Raw genomic sequence first — 19,758 nt, 5'->3', positions numbered from 1 at the left:
CCGTTAGTTAGTAAGTGCTCCGTACGATAACTTGACAATTGAGGTTCGGCAGGCGGGAAAACTGGGTAAAAAGGGGGGATGAAATCCCCTTTAATACGAGTGAGAATGTTCGGGGTTAAACTCAAAGGCCTCGGCCGTGATCTTCTGAGAGCACCGTATTTTGTAGAATCCGCTAGGCCTTCTATTATTTCAGCGAATGACTGGCGTCAACTAAACCACACGGGGTTTGGGGGGAAATAAATTTTCGTAAATTATCTCTTTTTTCTAAGGTGGCGACATTTTCTCCCGACGGGCCTCTGATATTGCCCTATTTCGAGGTGTGCGGTGCCGAAGAGAGCGACTGCGAGGCAAGCGGAAAATTCCTTCCAGATAAAATCATTTCTTGGTTGAGACTTTTTTTTTTTTTTTCAGCGAGTAAAAAAGAAAACGGGATTGGAATGCTCTAGAGGGTTTTTAGAAGCTTCTCTCAGATCATTTTATGTAAAAGTGTCATTTTAAGTGAGCACTCGACGCCATATAATATTTTTTTGGCGGTACACACATACCGTTACATACAATTAGAGAGGGAGAGAGAGATCTGCTGGAAAGGAGATCTGGTGTCCGCAGCATGGATCTCAGTGGGACTGTCAGCGTAGTGGTTAGCATGATGCATGCAATCCTTAATTGGTGGAACCAATTTCAAGGCCCTGGTTAACCTGTTGTGCGGGGTTCCAACAGCCAAAAAAGCGTCAGCATCCGTTCTGTCGGCTGTCAGCGAAAGGGACTCGGTGCGGAGATTCGCATGCCTATACCCCAATCCAATCCAATCCAATCCAATCCAACCGGCTTCGAACGAGCAGGCTGCTTAGCTTGGACTCAGCGTCAAGTTTAAGATTAATTGCCATCCCGAAAGGCCGCATCGATGTCACGGCCAATGGCTTCGGGGAGGCTGGATCATTTCGTTATTTAGTTCAGTGCTCACTTAATTACTCAGTCGGCTTCGAACATGCATTCCTATGACACCACGGAAAATGTGACCCAGCATCGAAAACCAGCTTTCGATTCGGATCAGAGAGTGAAGATTGCCGATGTAATGCCGACAACCAGGGGAATGCCATCAAACTCGAGCTCGAGCGGCTCCCCGACGCGAATGCCTTACTCCACATTTGTTCACCTTTTTTGGAAGCAGCAGCTCATTGACACACCGGATTGCGTTATTTCCTTTTTTCCCTTTCTTTCTTTCTTTTCCTTCTCCGCAAGGGTGGAAGCTTGGCCATGCATGGCGTAGTAACCGGCGACATTGAAAAAATTGTGATGGGCCAATGCAATGAATTGAAGGCAAGAACATCTGATGAAATGCGCGATCCATGATTAATCAGACGAAGCTTGTCTGTTCGAAAAAAACCTAACATGTTAACTAACAAAAGCGCAACCAAACAACCCTGCTTTTAACATGCAGGGCACTAAGAATTAGCGGGCTCCGGGTCCACGAAAAATACCTGTTCGACAGGCTGTCTAAAGGGCACCTGAGGAGCCAAAGTCTCAAAGTAGAAAAAACTTTTCAAGATGCCGCCATATCGAAGCATGGTATCCGGAGGCTATTTGAATTTCTGTCTGCTTTCGACGCAGAGCTCGATCAGTCATGCTGCCGGCGCACCCGTAGGCGCATTTCGAATGTACTCAGTACCTGTGTATGTATGTACACAATGCCGGATTGATATCGACAGACGGTTGGGACTGTTTCATGAACCCGGAAAAAGAATTCATTTCGTGATCAGTCGAGTCAATCGACCAAACAGTCAATCAATTCATACGCATATCGATCTCAAGAATTCAATTCGAGGCTGCCTTTGTTCATCACTATTACGCAAGGCCGCCGTTTGTAGTAGTGTCTATACATACCTGTACTCATGATCAGTTACATACTTGCATATATACATCAATACAGCCTTCTCCTTGATCGTGACCCCCTTATCCCTCACTCCCATGAAGTCGAATCCCGGCTCGCCAAAGAAACAGAAAGAACAAAAAAAAAACAAAAAGGTGGGTGAGTTAAGCATGTATTTTTGTATGTATGTACCGGTACATTGAAAGGGTCTCTCCCTGCCACGGTCTAATTTATCATATACTACATACATACACACATACATACACACATACACTCCGCTATCACATCCCTCCTTGCCTCCACTTTGAGGGGACAGATTGAGATTGAAAGTGAAAGCGAGAGAGAGGGGAATCGACTGTTAATGTTTGCCCTTTTCGTCGTCATAGATCACCAGCCCTCGCCGCACCGGGTCCAGTGGAGTCCACGAAGCTTGCCTGCTTGCATGGTTCATGAACCAAGAGTCCCCCAATCCCACCTCAGTCCTCCGTTCGATTAATTTTTAGCATCAAACCCCCCAATTTTTGCTATTACGGTCGTTCGTTCGTTCGAATTCGTTCGCGTCGTAGTTGCTAGAAGTTAGGCCTCCTTCCCGGAACAGCTCCTAGCTGCCCCGTCTCAATCATCTGGGTCCTGTTCCTTCCACTTCCAGCCACAAGAAACCACAGCTGTTTCCGCTCTATCCCACTCTTTTGGTTCCCTTGGAATATACTCTGAACATCTCCTTTACCATCCCGTCGACTTCTCTCTCTTGACCATCGTGTCTGATAACCCGGGGTTTTTAGATTTTTCTTTTAATTATAGCTATAGCCCCGGCTGCCGTCAAAGCCGACGTTGCACTGTGTTGTTTCGAGGTTCAATCTCTCCGCCTTCCAGAAAACTTCGCCAGAGGCAGTCAATTGTCAACCGTCCTTCCAAGCCCCCAGAAAAGGAGCCTTTCGTTTGTGGAGAATTGTAACCGGTGGGAAACATTATTAACAAAGCAGAAAGCGTCATCTTATAATTCTAATTCTAAATCTGCTTCTTTCCGGTGGAGCCTTCCCCATTCTACGTATCTACATCTTATATTGTCGCTGTTGTCGCCGGTGCTGTCGCATACGCAGATTTTCGTTCTTTCCTTCTTTCTTTCCTCCTTTCTCATTCGAGGACAAGCCGATATATGCACCATCGTCCCCCCCTGGCCGGTTATATCCCTTTGACTCCGAGCTCCCTTGCATAGACGCATTTTTGTGCCAACGTGGACCGTCTGTGGAGATTCTTGACGACAGCGGCATCAGAATTTCTACCAGCTGCACTTTTGAGCTTCGGAGCCTCGACCTCGCTCGCTTTTTATAGACGCTCTTCTTGCTTTCATATATAAAACCCGACCTATATCCCCTCTTTTATATTTTTATATTTTATTTTATTTTATTTTTATCTTTCGTTCATACATCAATCCCCTCGTCGTCTTCGATTCGACCAACCCTTACCTTCTTTGGTATCACCTTCGACGATCTTGCGAGAGATATCGACATCTACGACATCTACACCATCAGAGAACCGGAAGGAAAGACCATACTCAAGTACATTCGTTTAGTAGTTAATTGGGACATCAGCAGGCGGTATTCTATTCGTCCCTTGCATCGCCCGGATCTAGGAATCACAGCGGGGAAGAAATGACTGCTGTGTCACCGTACTCTCTAGGAGATGAGAGTAAAGACATCAAGAGAGCTTCGTCCCCAATCCTAAGCCCTCGATTACCGAGGGACTCCTACCTCGACGATAACATGGCCGGAAAGCCTAATGAAACCGCTACATACCACCAACAACCAACTCGGCTAAACGTCGTCGACTACTCTGGAGAGCGGCAGAATCTTGAAAAGGATTCCCCTATCCGAGAAACCGGATACCGCACCCACTACACAGCTCAAGTTCCACAAGAGATACATCAACCTCAGTCCGGTATCATTGACGATGCTCGCATATCCTCAGAATCCGGTGTTCCGAGTCTAGACCTTACTCTGGGCGCATCGATACGACCACGTTCTAGTGGGAATAACACAAACGAAGGGGCATCCACCGGAGCTGCAGAGGCGGAACCAGCTATTGTCCCCTTAAAGTACGCCCATTTCGAGTCGTACAATGAAGAACAACTACGTAATACACAGGAGTCACCCGTCTCAACAGACTCTGATCCACCAATAAACCCAAATCACCTAGCACCTAACGATCGAGCCCCTAACAGGAGGAAAGTGTCAAGCAACTCAGCAGTTTATTCATTTTATGGTGAATTCCGCGGTCGTACAGGGGTCCCGGGGAACCCATCACCAAGAGTCCACTCCGCAGCATACTCGAATGATAGTAGAAGGTCGAGCGAAGGAGAAGCACCTGGTGTATATACTTTCGATAATTCCCATCTCAAGGGGGTCGTTGGAAAAGATGCCTCGTTACTTTCCCACGAAAAAACCATTGAGCTGTACAGACAAAACGCCATGAAAACCAACGATCCGTCGATCCAATATGAGTTTGCGGTTTTCCTAATATCCGCCGCACAATCTCTGGAAAACATGGCCAATCACCCTCCTAGTAGTGCAGGCAGGGATCGATCCCCAGCTCCCAAGGGCAGGTCGCCCCACAGCTCGGATGTCGAGCTAGCGCCTGACAGGAAGAGAGCAAGGCTACTAAAAGAAGCACGGCAGATCCTCCAGAAACTCGCAGATCGATCGTTCCCATACGCGCAATACTTTTTGGCTGATGCGCTATGCAGCGGCTTGTTCACCAACGGGAAACCGGATTTAGACAAGGCTTTCCCTATGTTCGTTGCCGCAGCGAAGCACGGTCACGCCGAATCCGGATACAGAGCCGCTCTACATTACGAATATGGATGGGGCACTAAGAAGGAACCGCTGAAGGCCGTTCAGTTCTACAGAGCATCGGCAGCAAGGAACCACCCGGGTGCAATGACCAGGCTGTCAATGGCATGTTTGAGAGGTGATCTAGGAATAACTGATGGCTACAAAGAAGGACTCAAATGGCTGAAGCGAGCCACCGAGGCAGCTGATTACCAGTACCCAAATGCACCATTTGAGTTGGGAAGGTTGCACGAAGTTGGTGATGAAAAAGATATCTTCAAGGATCCCGGTTACTCTGCCCAACTGTATGCCCAAGCTGCCGAGCTTGGTCATGCAGAAGCTAGTTACAGGTTGGGAGAGGCTTATGAGAAGGGAACTTTGGAATGTCCTCAAGATGCCGCTTTGAGCATTCATTACTATACAGGAGCGGCGGAACTGGGGTTTGCGCCGGCTCAATTGGCCCTCTGCGCTTGGTATACTGTTGGCGCCCCTCCAATTCTTGAACCAGATGAATCTGAAGCTTACGCCTGGGCCATGAAAGCCGCTGATCGAGGTAAATATCCCGGAGTGGCTATTTTCTCCTTTTTTTTTTTTTTTTTCAAATAGCACTAACATTCCATTCTCTAGGCCTGGCCAAAGCAGCTTATACGGTGGGCTATTTCACTGAGATGGGAATTGGTTGTATGCGGGACGAGGTTGGCGCGAATATGTGGTACGTGCGTGCCGCAGAGCAGGGAGACGAAAGAGCGAAACTACGACTCCGCACGATCGAGGCGGCGATGCACAACAGCGTCGACAAACTTAGCAAGGGAAAAAAGCAAAAGGCGGGAACTACGAACACTGATGAGAAAGACTGCGTTATTATGTGATCGCTTTGCTACGAAGTATCTTGATATTTCTGCTTGAGGGAAGGTATTTACTATTTTGCAACTACAACTACCACTCATCCCCTGCCGTCTTTTTTTTTTGTCCCCAAAACCTTTCACAACTGCATTCTGGTTTATTCTGGGCATACAATCGAACCTTTTTTTATATCTTATTTTATCTCATCATCCCCTTGCCTTGCATTCCTTTGTTCATACCGTCCCATTTGTTTTTGTTTTTGTTTTTTGTTTTCCGACCGCAGGAGCATTCCTTTGTGTGTTTTCGAAACAATTTTGCCTCTTTGCTAATAACTTCATAACGACCAACACTACCATATCATCATCACTTTTATCAATTAGAGCGACCGTTCGAACCCAACCGAGGGGGTTTCTTTTCTTTCCTTCCATTTCCCTTTTTTTACCTCTATTTCCGTTCTTGTTATAAAATTATTTCCTTTCTATTCCCATCGGCTTGCGAGATTCCGTTTATTTTTATTTTTATATATATAATTCGGGCGACGGCTTTTCCCTCACTTTGCTTCGTATCATCAGGCATAAATTTCTTTTCACAGTTTTTCATTTCTTTCCTTTATCGTCAGATGTCCAGACCAATTAGAAGTTCTTTTCTTTTTCTCCCCTTCTTTTCCTTCTTCTCCTCCCGAGTTTAATCGATCAAAAAAAATCGTGTATATAAGTACAACCCCTCTCAGCTTAACTTCACGGTTTAACAGGTGGTGCTGGAGAGGGGGGCATGATAATTACTTAATTCAAAACAAAAGACCAGCTGTTAATTCGGACAGAGATTTAACTACACTATTATCTTATTGTCTCGTAAATTAATATTATATAAATAATTATAAACCCGTCTTCGGCATATCGAGGGTGATACACTGATGATTACTTGTAAATATGGATATACATGTATATACACACCAGTCAAAGGGGATTGTTATATATAGCGTCGCACTAGCCGAATGGTAGTAGACATAGGTGGTATTTTGGATTTGTAGCATCAGAACCGACATTCGGCTAGACAATGCCATAAAAAGGGACCATGCACAATTAAGACAAAGGCAAGGCAAGGCAAGGCAAGGCAAGTAGGTTAGCGTAATCGGCCGCGCAGCATGTACGTCATTTTTATGGGATGCATGTATGTAGAGACCGTGAGGGACGATTGCGACAAATAGGAGGGAGGTAAAGTCCGATCGGGGGCGAGAATTCGAAGCTTTTGGAAGATGGGAGAACTGGCGGAGTCGGATATAAATTATGAAAAGAACGGGGATATACGAACCTTCGGACTCCGAACGAAATAAGTACTATAGCTACGCGGCATGGGAAAGTTTTGGAAGCAAGGGAAATTGCCCAGTATGCATGCACACGACAAGATAGCACTTTTGACTTAGTGACTCTTCCTCCTCCTCCTCCTCGTGTGCTAGCGGCCGGATGGGAGAACTCAATTTTCGAGAGGAGAGAAAGAGAGAAGGGAAAAAAAACCCTCATGGATGCAGTACCGGTACGACAGATACTACACAAGTAGATACGTTCGGTGCACTGTCGCACTTGACAGAAGAACAGTTGCAGGTTGTATTATATTATATTCCAGACCGGACGTATTGACTCTGTACAACATGCAACATAACATAACATAAGTAGTAAGTACTCACACATTTTCTTGATCAATATTGCCTGAATGCCAAATGCAGCAGCATGGGATTGCAGATATGATATGATATTAGTATGAATGCGGGGAGATAGGTATATATTCAAGTTGTTATATTATGCTCTGCATTGCATCGGGAATATTCTGAATTCAGCCCCAAGTTCAGTTCAGTTCGGTTCAGATACGACGGGACGGCCCTTCAACTGTATAAAAAGGTTGAAAAGGAGTAGGAAACGAAAATATCACAATAAAAATTATAATAAAGCAAGTAATTAGTCATTCGGAAGAAAATCTCGGGAGGAAGAGAAGAAAAGAAAGAAAAAAAGTTTTCCGGAAGCCGCCGATGCGATTGGATTGATTAGATTATAATTATATAAGATCGATCCCCTTTCCGTTGTTCCAATTCTAAGCGAGGTTCTTCGAACAAAAGTTACCACATCTCCAACAACATCCAATTATTAATATCGACACCTTCCTCTTCCTCTTCCACATCCTCTTCCTCTTCTACATCCTCTTCTACTTCCACCTCCACTTCGAGTTCACCGCCATCTTCATATGTCTCCATCTCATCGTTTCATTCTTCCATCGACCTGATATAGTACCTGTCTACCTACACCTCTCCCTTTTTATTATTATTATTATTTTTTTTTTTTTGTTATTGCCCGCCCCTGTCGTCATTCATCCCTCGTAGTACCCGCCTCCATCGTAGAGGAACAACAAGAATCTCTCCCCTCCTAGGGGATCCCTACACATCTCTACACCTTCTACTTCTCTCGTCGCCGGTCGCCTGGACTGAACCGACATCATCATGGGCTTCTCACGTTCCGCAAGAATCATTACCCTTCTCGTCATCGACACCGTATTCTTCTTCCTCGAAATCATCGTCGGATATAGCGTCCACTCTCTCGCTCTCGTCGCAGATTCTTTCCATATGCTGAACGATGTCTTTTCCCTAATCGTGGCCTTGTACGCTATCCGACTCGCCAAGAGCAAGACCAATAACAGCAAATATACTTATGGTGTAGGTCATTTTTCTCTCCTTTGCCCAGTTGGCTGGCTGGCGGCAGAGTTACAACTAACGCAACGGCAAACATTTTAGTGGCAAAGAGCTGAAGTTTTGGGCGCTCTCGTCAATGGCGTCTTTCTCTTGGCTTTGTGCCTTTCTATTGTTCTAGAGGCGATCCAGCGATTCTTTGACCCCCCTGTAATCAACCAACCGGTCCTCATCCTTGCCGTTGGTTCGGCCGGTCTAGCATCCAACATCGTCGGTCTATTCCTCTTCCACGACCACGGCCACGGAGGACACTCCCATGCGGAAGAAGGACATGAAGGTCACCGACACTCTCACGGCTTGGAAGGTCACATTCACACCGATGACGAAATCGATGCTACGGACGAAACTGGCGACATCGAAAGCGTCCTTCCCGAAACCGTCGTCGGTGTATACCCTCGAAGACACTCTCGATCCCACTCCCACAGCTATCGCCACAATCATTCGCACTCTTTTGGAAGTTCGTCTAAGCACCGCCACTTCTCAACCGTCGAAGACATTCACGTCCATCCTGCCTTGAACAGACAAGCCATCACCGATGCTGCTGCTAGGGTTGGCCTTGGATCTTCGTCATCCAGTGAGAATGAATACCCAGATATTGAAGAGGCTGCCCTAGTTGATGAGGAATCCACCGAGAGGTCCCCACTCATCGCAAATGGTACAAAGCACAAATCCAGCCATCTCCACGACCGACCCCACACCCACCCACACAAGCACGACCATACGGAATATCTCGCAAACCCGCCAAAGAACCCACAGTGGCACACGGAACACGAACATGCCAAGCCCAAGCAATCAAAGAAGGGGGGTCATTCTCACCAGAACTTGAACATGAGGGGTGTCTTCTTGCATGTTCTCGGAGACGCCCTTGGAAACGTTGGGGTTATCGCATCGGCTCTATTCATCTGGCAGACTGATTTCTGGTGGAGATTTTACTTCGACCCTGCTATCTCCCTCGTCATCACCATCATCATCTTTTCGTCCGCTCTTCCGCTCTGCAAGTCCGCCGCTAGCATCCTCCTCCAGGCTGTGCCTAACGGTATCTCCCTCGACGATGTCAAGAAGGATATTGAAAATGTTCCGGGCGTTCTTAGCGTCCACGAACTTCATATCTGGCAACTTTCCGATATCAAGATGGTAGCCTCTCTCCACGTCAGAATTGCATTCAACCCACACTGCACTACAGAGTCGCATAAGAACACCGATGACAACCCAACAGCTAGGTACATCGCCCTAGCGGAGGCTATCCGCGAGTGCCTGCATGCCTACGGAATCCATTCATCTACCATTCAACCAGAGTACTCGCCTTCTGGATCCGGAAGTTCAACCCCTCATCTCGCCCCAGCACCAGCCGGTAGCAGCAGCTCATATGGCGCTGTCAATGGGAAGTCCAAGGCATCCGATGATGGCGATGCTGGTTGTTTGATGGAGTGTTCGACCGAATGTGAAGTTGGACAGTGCTGCGGACCTATCGATCCTAACGCTGAAGCTCGAGCAGGAGCCCATGGACATGCCCATTAAAACTCAGGCTACGATTAGTATTTACCACGGCCACTAATTCACCTGGAACTAAAAGTTAAAAATAAAAAGCAAGATTAAAAGGCTGCTGATTGTTTGTTTCTCCCCCTACATCGGCATTCTTATTGGGACCATTAACTGATCAAGGCGTTGGAATATGACTCGTTTATTATTGTTGAAGGCACCGGTTTTTTTTTTGGGGGGGAGATAGCTACATCTGTGATGGATGCGTGGGATTATGGTTGTTAACTTTTTCATTTCGCTTCAACAGAATCTATTTGGAACCGGGAAAAGATTTTTGTTTGAAAAAAAAAAAAAAAAGCATCATCATTAGGAAAAACTAGAGAGGAGGTCACAAAAGCATGATGGTATTTCTTATGTAGCAAGGAAGAGGTAGTGACGGTACGATAGATGGTCAACAGAATGTTTTGTTTTCTACAGCAACAAAATGGTCGGAGGAGCAGAATGTTTGTGATTTTTTCTTTCTTTCGTTCTTCTTGCTTTTATATAAGTAGGTATATACTTCACCAGATGCCTTCTTTCTTTCTTTCTTTCTTTTTTAATCAACCAAGCTCTGCGGTTCACTTTGAAGGTGATTCGCAGGGTAAACAATTCTTGTATATTCTTCTTTTTGTTTCTGCATCCCCTTCGTCTTCTTTCCATTCTCTCTCACTTATTCTTAGGATACTATTCTTTCATGATTGATGCGGCTCATTCACGGCCGCTCCTGTACATATTTACCTTTCCTTTTTATTATTATTATTATTATTACTATCACTTTGGATGAATTGGAATCGAGAATTCTAAACCCCCCGTGAGAATTGAATTACATATCCCTTCCTATAAACCCGAATGCCCAACGTTAACGTTAGCCCAAGGCGAAGTTGCCTCGAAGCAAGATCTAAATATAAAAGGCTCCCACCCGACCAAGAATTCATAAAAAAAAAAACCTAGTCTAGCTAGTCCCACTTGTTTACAGGATCTGCTAGATATTCATCATAGGCCGTTCTATTAAAGAACGAAATCTCCGTTTCGTGTTCTATGTAAATAATGATAATAATAATAATAATAATAGTTAGAACGTTGATACCGAATTAATAGAGTAGAAGCCGGTGGCAGGGTTCGTGACAGTGAATTTTTCAGGAATAATCAACATACCACAACCGACTTCGGCCAATGTCATGGAATCGTCATCAAACATCCAGTCGGGACGATCGAGATTGATGATGAGGTTTTGGGTTTTGGTTCCGTGAGCTTTGGTGTATAGCTTCATCGAATCTAGTTTGTGGAAGGGAAATTAGAAGATAGTTAATATATATATATGGCAACAAGAGCAGCCTTTGAGATATCGTAGAGGTGGGGGGTTAGTAAGAATGGAAGGGAAATTAATCATTACCAAGTTCAACATTCTGGTATGGCTTCCAACCAGGCAAAGTTTTGACATCTATATCAAAGAGACCAAGTTAAAAAAAAAAATTAAAAAAAAGGTCAGCCTTTTACATTTACACTTCTCACTCGTAAAACTCATTTTCACAGGAAGGCCGGGGAGGAAAGTACGAAGTATGATAAGAAGGAATATCCGTACTAACCATTGACAGCCCTCGCTTTAAACTCCCCAATCGTGATAGTCGTGAGATCTAACCCCCGGACAACGAGATTCTTGCATGTCCTGTATGGGAAAGACTTGATCACTCTCACGGTGATGGTGGCGGTTTTCACTAAAGTTCGATATTTGGTTAGCGGGACGACGCCAATCGTTGAACAATACGCTACTAATTATTCCCACCCGAGTTTTCTTAAAATAACTTACGAGAATCGTTGTGGTCTGAAGGTGTGGAAGACATCGTGGGCGTCTCTTATTTCGTATAGTGCAGCCCTTTTTTGGAATTTATTAATATTCTTAGGATAAGAGCATATGAGTGATATCGATGACTGTGTCTACCATCATGCAATGTTCTGAATTTTAGGTAGGCATTAACCTTTGTTGCATTTTACGTGGACAACACATTATTGTCAGTCTACCCTGTTGACCCAGTCTCAATCTCAATATCGGGTAAACCCAAATTACTACCAAGGGAAAATATAAGGCGAATCTTCTGGCTATTGAAAATGCAGGGTAGTAGTGTATGGCAAGACGGGCGCTGCCAGCAAAGATAATATACAGTGTGAACACCAAAGTCGATGCACAAGGTGCTTTCAATAACATATAGTTATACAGAACACGAAACCATTTAAACGAAACCAAAAAGAAGAAGAAGAAGAAGAAGAAGAAGAAGTCTGGAGTGTTCCAGGTTGCAGAAATGTAAAGCATGTGCTAACCTGCATGAAAAAACAAAAAAAGCAAACGCCGATCTCCAATGCGATGACAAAGCTAGACGCTGTAGCTTCCAGAAAACGCCGTCTTCAAAATAAAAGTCGTTGCAAAACGTCATAGCATAATTACAACGAACAGGGGTAATAACGACCCCCTATCCTCTTCTCCTAGTTTGTGAGAATCAGACATTATAAGTGTGGGGATTCGTGGGAAAATTCGTTGCATCATATCCAGAAAGCATATTTGGGTTAAGCAGGGTCCGAGTATCCACCAAGAGCGATCACGATTTCTCCAACTGCCAGCTTTTGACCCTTCCTAAGGAATTCACCCGTTTTGGAATCGCAGCTTAACCATCCCTCCAAGATGGACTGGAAGATTTGCATTTTCTTATGGATATCATTTCTCGATAGAAGAACCGCGACACCCGTCTGTCGCTTAGTATGCGCGAGGGTGTAGAGTTCTTCTAGCGAGACGGTGTAGACAATTCTCGATTGATCAAAGAACCGAATGGTTCGCCCATCATGGTGCAAGATAATCTTGAAGTGATCAGGGAAGTTAATCTGCAAGAGAAAAATTAGCTCAAAATCATAAATGTGACAATGACTAGGGTATTTACCTGGAAACCTCCTTCATCAAGGCGGAAGACGGCATAAATTATTTCTTTGCCATCGGGGCCAACGCCACCATTGACACGAACAAAATGGCTAATGTAAGACTTCTGTGAATGATCGACGGAGCGAGCACCAAAGGTCTCAGTTTCCCCATCGGGGGTTGCATTACCCAGTTTATTGAGCATGAAGTCACCCAACTTCTTACAGATGCCTGCTTTGTCAGCCAATCCAGATGACCTAAATCTGGCGGCGTCTTTGAGCAACATTGTAGTTCGGGTGGCTTTCTTCGGGACAACATATTCCATCAGGGCTGACTCCATATCAAAATCAGGTTTCGGGAAGTCCAGCAAGATGTTTGTTCCATCCTTGAAGATCGTGGCAGTAGTATTGTCGTTCAAAATATAACCGACTCCGTACTTATTAGAGTAGTCGACCCATTTGGTAATCCACGCGCCATTTTCAACATTCATCGGTGTGATCCTCGCTCTATTCGTTTGATCAATCGCAATTCTTGTTTCTTTCGGCTGCGGCGGCAGGGTGTCGACTGTTCTTTTATTGAAAGCCGACAGCGATTTTAGGGTTTGCTTAATGTTTTCAATCACGACCTCCCGGGAGGCATTAGGAATTAGATTACTGCGGTAATTGGGAGTGGTGCTCTCGGAGGAGGGCTTTCGTTGAGCCGGTTGCGAAGCAGTTGACTCGACATCGATGGGATTTGATCGGGAGCTCCCAGCAGCATACACTGTTGGTAGTTTCGGGGCCCTAATCTTGGAGTCGAGGATGACCCCTCTCTGGCCGATTTTGGATGGCAGCTTATACCCATTCGCATTAGCGGAGGCAGGGGCATTTTCGTTCTTATCCGAGCTTATCTTCAAATCACGGAATCCTTCAAGAGGCGCAAGAGCCAAGCTATCCTTACTAGCTCGCTGCTGCTGCATCTCCCTCAATGGATTTAACCTCGATGGAATCTTGGGCATCCCGCCTATGTTTCTGGTCTTTGTGATCTTTGGGGAAAGTTCTTCTGGGATCATACGCTGATTCGGCTTTGTTCGTTGACTGGCTGGAGAAAGCAGGACAACAGGGGCAACAATCATCTTTTGGCCAATAGGGGCCTGGACGACGACATTACTCATGGGTTCGTCGTTGTCTTCGTTGATGGGTAGAATTTCAACACCCTTTCCTCGTGAAGCACCGACACCCTCGATTCCAAGACCAACACCAGAGACGCGAGCCACTTCGAGAAAGTTTCTGTACCATGCTCCTTTACTGCTCGAAGCCTGATCGTCCCAAGCTGGAACCACTCTAAGTGTTGCGATAGGGAGTTGTCTGGGGAAATATCCTGTTTTGAAGAAAGAATGATCGGCAATATCATCGATGGTTGGCCTGTTTCGAGGATCTGGGCTCAAGAGGGACTTTATAAGGTCTTTCGCCTCATGTGAGATCTGTTGTGGTGGATTGTTCGGGTATGAGAAAGTCGCGACCTTAATCTTCTGGTATATTTCCTTCACGTCGCTTGACTGGAAGGGTGGCTTGCCGATCAGCATAGCGTACAATATGATACCTAGTGACCAGAGATCGACTTCGAACGAATGACCTTCTTCCTTGCCAAACAAAACCTCGGGCGCAATGTAGTTGGGTGTACCACATATAGTATTTTTTCTCTCCGTCCCATCGATTAACAAAGCGGCCAAGCCAAAGTCTCCAATCTTGACGTTTAAATTTTCGTCCAAAAATATGTTCCCAAGCTTGAGGTCCCTGTGAATGACATTCCTAGAATGCATATACTTCACAGCACCGAGCATCTGAATCAAGAAAAAGCGCGCCTCGGGCTCACTGAAAAACTTTCTCCTTCGCAGGAGGTCCATCAGCGACTTGTTATTACAAAGTTCCAGAATCATATACACATTTTGTGAGTCCTCGAAGCATTCTTTGAACCGAACAATGTTGGGGTGCTCCATTGTTTTATGCACTTGCAACTCTCCAAGGAACTATTCCAAAGTCTTAGTGGGCGTGTATGGACAAGTGGGTTATCATTGGAATCACTTACTTTGGATTTCATCCTCTGCGAGCTCAGGGATTTTTTTGAGACAACTTTAGCGGCGAAAACCTCATTGTCGGGATTGTATACTTCAAAACAACGGGCAAATCCTCCCTCTCCTAGTGATTTCTCACGACGGTAATCCATCCCTCGCCTGGAATCAGTGATAATTGGTGGCGGTGTGTCCGGGAGGTTCTTCTTTCTCTCCTTCGGTTGTTCCTTCTTTTTTTCGGGTGTTTTTGGAGCCATGACCTGTTGTTTCTCTTCACCAGAGGGACGGGCATTTTGAACGCTAGCTGGAACGGGTGCCAAAGCTTGACTGCGCCTAACAGCCGAGAGGGCACCCTTCTGCTTGGAAGGTAATTGTGTCATGGCTTCGGACGTGATTGTAGTGGTGGGAAGCTGCTTGGTTGGGAGGGTCTGATGTGCTTTCTAAACAAACGAGCGCCCAGGAGAAAGAGATCGTTGGCGGTTTGGAATCGTTGGCGGCAATCGAACGGCGGAATAAATTTGACCGAATTGTCACTATCCGCAGCAGCCCCAATGTAATCTTGAACAGCGGCTGCAGGAATTATTATCGATGATGGTTATAGCCGAAAATCATCGAATATTGCAACCGTTTAGTGGCAAGGAAAATCTTTGAAATTCAACGAGGTCAATAGGGCGATTATGAGAAATTCGACAACTATTTTGATGAGAGGCGTCGCGGTTGGTTGGTGTGTGAAGATTGGCGAATGCCGTCACTTGTCCCCGGGTATTGAATAGTGATGATGAGGATGGAGGCGATGGTGATGAAAAGGTACATACAACCAAGGTGAGGTTGTAATGGTTGATGGAGATGGTGTAGGTAAGTACCACACCAAGCGGAATTAATTAATGTTGGATGAGTGCGAGTTTGTACTTTGGACTTAACGAAGAACGCATGTTTTGAATTGTGGCCGTTAGGTCGCTCGCTCGGTTGCCTTAAGGAACTGCATGACAACGGTTGTCAGGGCCCAAAGAAGGAACGCAGGGGATGTGTTGTAGTAATTTTATTATATTTCCTATTTTGGTAGTTTTGTTATATTTCTTGATATGGCAGTTATGAACGTCAGCTTTGTGGACCTCAATGAATTGCGTGTCCGCTCTGTGAAAGCATTTCTCCCACGACCTCGAACACATCTTCCAGTCGATCTTCTGCATCAAAAAAAATCAGGAGCCGATACGGTTACTTCTTTAACCATCTCAGAAGCCATGCAGGCTTAGAGACTGGTGCTTTTATCGCAAATCTAAGGCCAAATAGCTCAGATACACCCGAGTCGGACATACGCCTGCTCCGACGTAGCCAGTCGAACCACCAAGCTTAGAGGCCGTCATCCTTTGAAATATCTCAATCCATAACAAAAACTCGGGTGGTACAATGTCTACAATCGCTATCAAGCTTACGAGCTTGGCCGTGCGGACTCTCGCAAAACCTATTGCTGTAAGTTCCCATATTCGTTTTGCTATACGGGGTATTGCCCACCCTATACGCCTTCAACCAGTCTAACAGGGTTATTTCCAAGATCTAGAACAGTATAAAACAACAAGCAAGAGAACATCCGAGATTTCGCTCTATCTGCATTGCTATTGCCCAGGCTGTCCACAGGACGGATATCAGGATTCGTTTAAACCTCTTGCGTGACAGTAGCGCTATCGAAAGGGCCGAGGAAGATGAAGAACGACGGAAATCATCGGACAAGGGAAAAGATGAGAAAGGAACCATCGCAAAGCTGGCATCCGATGCTTTCAAAGACGGGAAACAAGATTCATTGAAATCAAGCAGCACACATCGTGATCACTCCATACCACCTTCGCATTCATCCGAACTCGACGCCGTCCACGCAAATCACCCAGTGAAGAAGAAGAAATCAACAACTCCTCATATACGACCCCTATCGGATAGCAAGGCGATAGAACGAGGCGCAGCTTTTATCTCCGAGTTTTTTCTATTTTCCGTCGCGGGCGGCCTTATACTATTCGAAGCCCTTCGAAGCAGGAAGAAGGAAATGAACCGGAGGGATGAAGTGACTGAAAGATTACAGAACTTAGAAGAGCTGGATGAAGTTTGGCGAAAAAAGGTTGAAAATTTAGAGAGAAGGTTGGACGAAGCTGGTATCAAGCGTATAGCAGAGCCAGTTTCTGTGGTACAAGAACCAAAGGCGACACCGCCGCCTGCAGGATGGTTTACAAAGGCTACAGAGTACTTCTCAAAACTACCCTATATCAACGACGGGGCACAATCTCCGCAGATATCCATCAAAACCGACGTGGTTCCAACGAAAGTTTAGGGTCGTCGTGATAATCCCAACTTCCAGCGTCTTCTCGTGGGAAGATAAGCCTAGCTTATCCAACCCTACGAATCCCCGCTCTATTATACCCGGTCCCTTACGGATTTTGTGTATTAGTAAGTTTTCATCATATCACTTACCACTGTATATAACCCTTAGGGCTGCATAATATGCTCTCCGTATCATACCCGGCTCGCATCTTGTACATATGACAGATTTACGACCATAGCATATGATGATTGGAGTATCAACCTTGCAGTTATTGACAATATTTCCCCAAAAGGCAGCTCCTCCCCCAAAAAAGTACCTTACGCCGGCCCGAGCCATGCAAACATGTTCCTCCTGACAGCTGTATGCAATGCAGATAATGCCATGTTTCCCGAATCCCACTTGCATCTACCCCACTGTCTCAGATTTCAAATGGAACCGAGATCGAGCAGGAGTTGTTAGGTGGATAGCCGGTTGTAGGATTCCCAATTGCTGCACGCCAACCGGCTATGCTAGTCAGAAAAGTGCGGGGTACCGCTTCGCGCGCGCACGTGCAAGACTGGTGGAAGGGAATGGCCGCATATTTGGGAAGGGTCCCCTCAGGCTTAGCACTCATCACGGGTACACATGCCGGATCAGCACGACGTTCTCGGGCAAAAGAGCTTACTCGAAAGGACGCCCGAGGGTAAAGAGTCGGGAGGGTGGGCGAGATACATGTCCCATCTCCTTTCTCCTGCGCCACATGGCTACATGGACGATGGCAGGTAAGTACCTGATGGGAAAAAAAATAATTAGGGGAGAATCTTGCAGAATACTTAATCTCAACGTCAGATCAAGCACCAAATCATCGTGTTGCAATGGAGCCTTCCCCAGTTTTGTCCCACCGTTCCCCCACAGGCAAAAAGGAGTAGAAAATTTTTTTAGCTTTAGCTCGCGTGAGCTATAACCCATCCAGGCAGATATATAACGTAAAATAGTTTGTGGAGTACGTAAAAAATGGTCGGGAAATCGAGTAATGGGACTATGTGTACTAAAGCTTAGCTCCCGATTACGCCCCTTACTATTGGCGGTGGGATTACTCCGTAAAAATTAAACAACCAGGCAGTTTTTGGGGGCAAAAACAAAACCGATTATCAAAGTGACACCGAAACCTTTCACCCTTTTCTTGTGCGACATGGGCCTCTTGAAGCAGGAATCAGAATGTTTCCACATATTTCGATAATGAGGTATGAGGAAAGAGGTAGATGCACCAGTGAGTTTCTGAGATGAGCTCCTCTCAAAATTTTCTCAACTTATCTTCAAGTCGATGCTCAAGCTTCACAAGCGCTAAATTAACTATCAGGATTTTCCAGAAATAAGGAAGGAGGCTCCTCCGCATCAACATCCAAGCTCGGCCATTGCCTGGAGATCCTAACACAGGGGTGTGGGGCACATCCCGGGAACATAGCAGGACGAGTACCGGGATCACTCCCCGGAGTCTTGCCTCTATACCTGATCCCGCAAACGCCGACACCTCCAAGCTATGCATGTTCGTGTGCTGCATCTATGCATCTCTGCAGCTGCTGCAAGAGCCGAATTCGAACTCGGAGCTCTTAAAAACTCTGCATATACATTTGATGTACATACATACGACATTGATTCCGTAAAGGAAAAAAATTTCAATTTTTATGCAAATTCTGGATTATGATCACACATAACTGACGATGTCCCTGCATGTTCTCGCCAACCGAAGAAATTCATAGGGGGAGAAACGGGAAACAGAGATTTCAGGTCTTGCGTGGCCGAACGGCGGAGTGAGAGTCAGGCCACAGACAGAAATCTTACGTGGGAGTAGACCTCCGATATTACAATGGAGATGGGCCGTTTACAGGGGTAAAGGGGGTTGTAATACGATAACCCTGATCACAAGATGGTGAAGAGTAAAGTTCACATCCGCAATGAACTGTCATTGCATTGGTTTTGTTGCTAACACGATATCAATTAGAACGCCTTCGAATTCAATTGCAAGATGTATTACAGGGCGAACATTCTATGCATGTTGGCCGATATGGGTCAGAGTGGGCCGTGGGCACCAGCATAAATCAGTATTCTGACTTACATACATGTAACCTCGAGTCATCCCAGTAATTATATGTAAGTACTTAGTATGTATGTAAGAAGGGAACCAATATCTGAGGTCTGAATGGAAAACTCGAGCCCGGACCGCTGGGACCATCCTTCCTGCAAGACATATAACATTCCTAACGTTAATGCATTTATACCTAAGTAACTTAAGCACTTGCTTGCTTATAATTACTTACATGTCCACCCGTACGTATACAGGGAATACCCAAACATTAAACACCCCAGGTCGACCCTCGTGGTCCTAGCCTAGGTCACAGAGAGCACAAGAAACACCTCATGGCAATCGCCGATATGATTTCAACTGTTAGTGTACAAGGTTGGTTCGTCAAATAGATTGCTCAGGTATGCGCCTCATCGAGAAAGAACTCAAGTTGTCCCGTGTTTGAAATATTCGGAACCGATTCCGACGGACAAGAACATACACGTAACTTCACATTTGATTTTACAAATCAAATGTCTATAGGCCACAGGTTATAAAATGCCCGGCTCACTAGCTGACTCAGCTAGCCTGTCGTCGTAAAACAAGAAGCAGAGCTGGGATGCGGTAGACGGATACCCCAGATCCAGAAATGGTTGCCTTCCCCACA

General features: G+C 45.7%; 5 protein-coding genes across 5 annotated transcripts; 3 read left to right on the top strand and 2 right to left on the bottom strand.

Moving 5' to 3' along the window:
* Positions 1–3,519: 3,519 nt before the first annotated feature.
* On the top strand, positions 3,520–5,564 carry AOL_s00078g74 (uncharacterized protein; the record flags this gene model as incomplete). The annotated part of the gene is made up of 2 exons (XM_011123337.1): positions 3,520–5,248; positions 5,323–5,564. The coding sequence occupies 2 exons, from the start codon at positions 3,520–3,522 to the stop codon at positions 5,562–5,564; spliced, it is 1,971 nt and encodes a 656-aa protein (XP_011121639.1).
* A 2,462-nt stretch (positions 5,565–8,026) lies between these two features.
* Positions 8,027–9,790, top strand: AOL_s00078g73 (uncharacterized protein; the record flags this gene model as incomplete). The annotated part of the gene is made up of 2 exons (XM_011123336.1): positions 8,027–8,239; positions 8,318–9,790. The coding sequence occupies 2 exons, from the start codon at positions 8,027–8,029 to the stop codon at positions 9,788–9,790; spliced, it is 1,686 nt and encodes a 561-aa protein (XP_011121638.1).
* Positions 9,791–10,862: 1,072 nt separating this feature from the next.
* On the bottom strand, positions 10,863–11,631 carry AOL_s00078g72 (uncharacterized protein; the record flags this gene model as incomplete). Its single annotated transcript, XM_011123335.1, has 4 exons — positions 10,863–11,065; positions 11,184–11,231; positions 11,377–11,505; positions 11,598–11,631. The coding sequence occupies 4 exons, from the start codon at positions 11,629–11,631 to the stop codon at positions 10,863–10,865; spliced, it is 414 nt and encodes a 137-aa protein (XP_011121637.1).
* Positions 11,632–12,349: 718 nt separating this feature from the next.
* Positions 12,350–15,122, bottom strand: AOL_s00078g71 (uncharacterized protein; the record flags this gene model as incomplete). The annotated part of the gene is made up of 3 exons (XM_011123334.1): positions 12,350–12,661; positions 12,718–14,700; positions 14,760–15,122. 3 exons carry the CDS (start codon positions 15,120–15,122, stop codon positions 12,350–12,352), a joined length of 2,658 nt encoding a protein of 885 aa, XP_011121636.1.
* Positions 15,123–16,149: 1,027 nt separating this feature from the next.
* AOL_s00078g70 (uncharacterized protein) lies at positions 16,150–17,059 on the top strand (the record flags this gene model as incomplete). Its single annotated transcript, XM_011123333.1, has 2 exons — positions 16,150–16,212; positions 16,301–17,059. The coding sequence occupies 2 exons, from the start codon at positions 16,150–16,152 to the stop codon at positions 17,057–17,059; spliced, it is 822 nt and encodes a 273-aa protein (XP_011121635.1).
* Positions 17,060–19,758: the final 2,699 nt, after the last annotated feature.

Source organism: Orbilia oligospora (assembly GCF_000225545.1).
Source record: "Orbilia oligospora ATCC 24927 unplaced genomic scaffold scaffold00078, whole genome shotgun sequence".
NCBI lineage: Eukaryota > Fungi > Ascomycota > Orbiliomycetes > Orbiliales > Orbiliaceae > Orbilia > Orbilia oligospora.
This window is presented reverse-complemented; position numbering and strand designations above follow the sequence as displayed.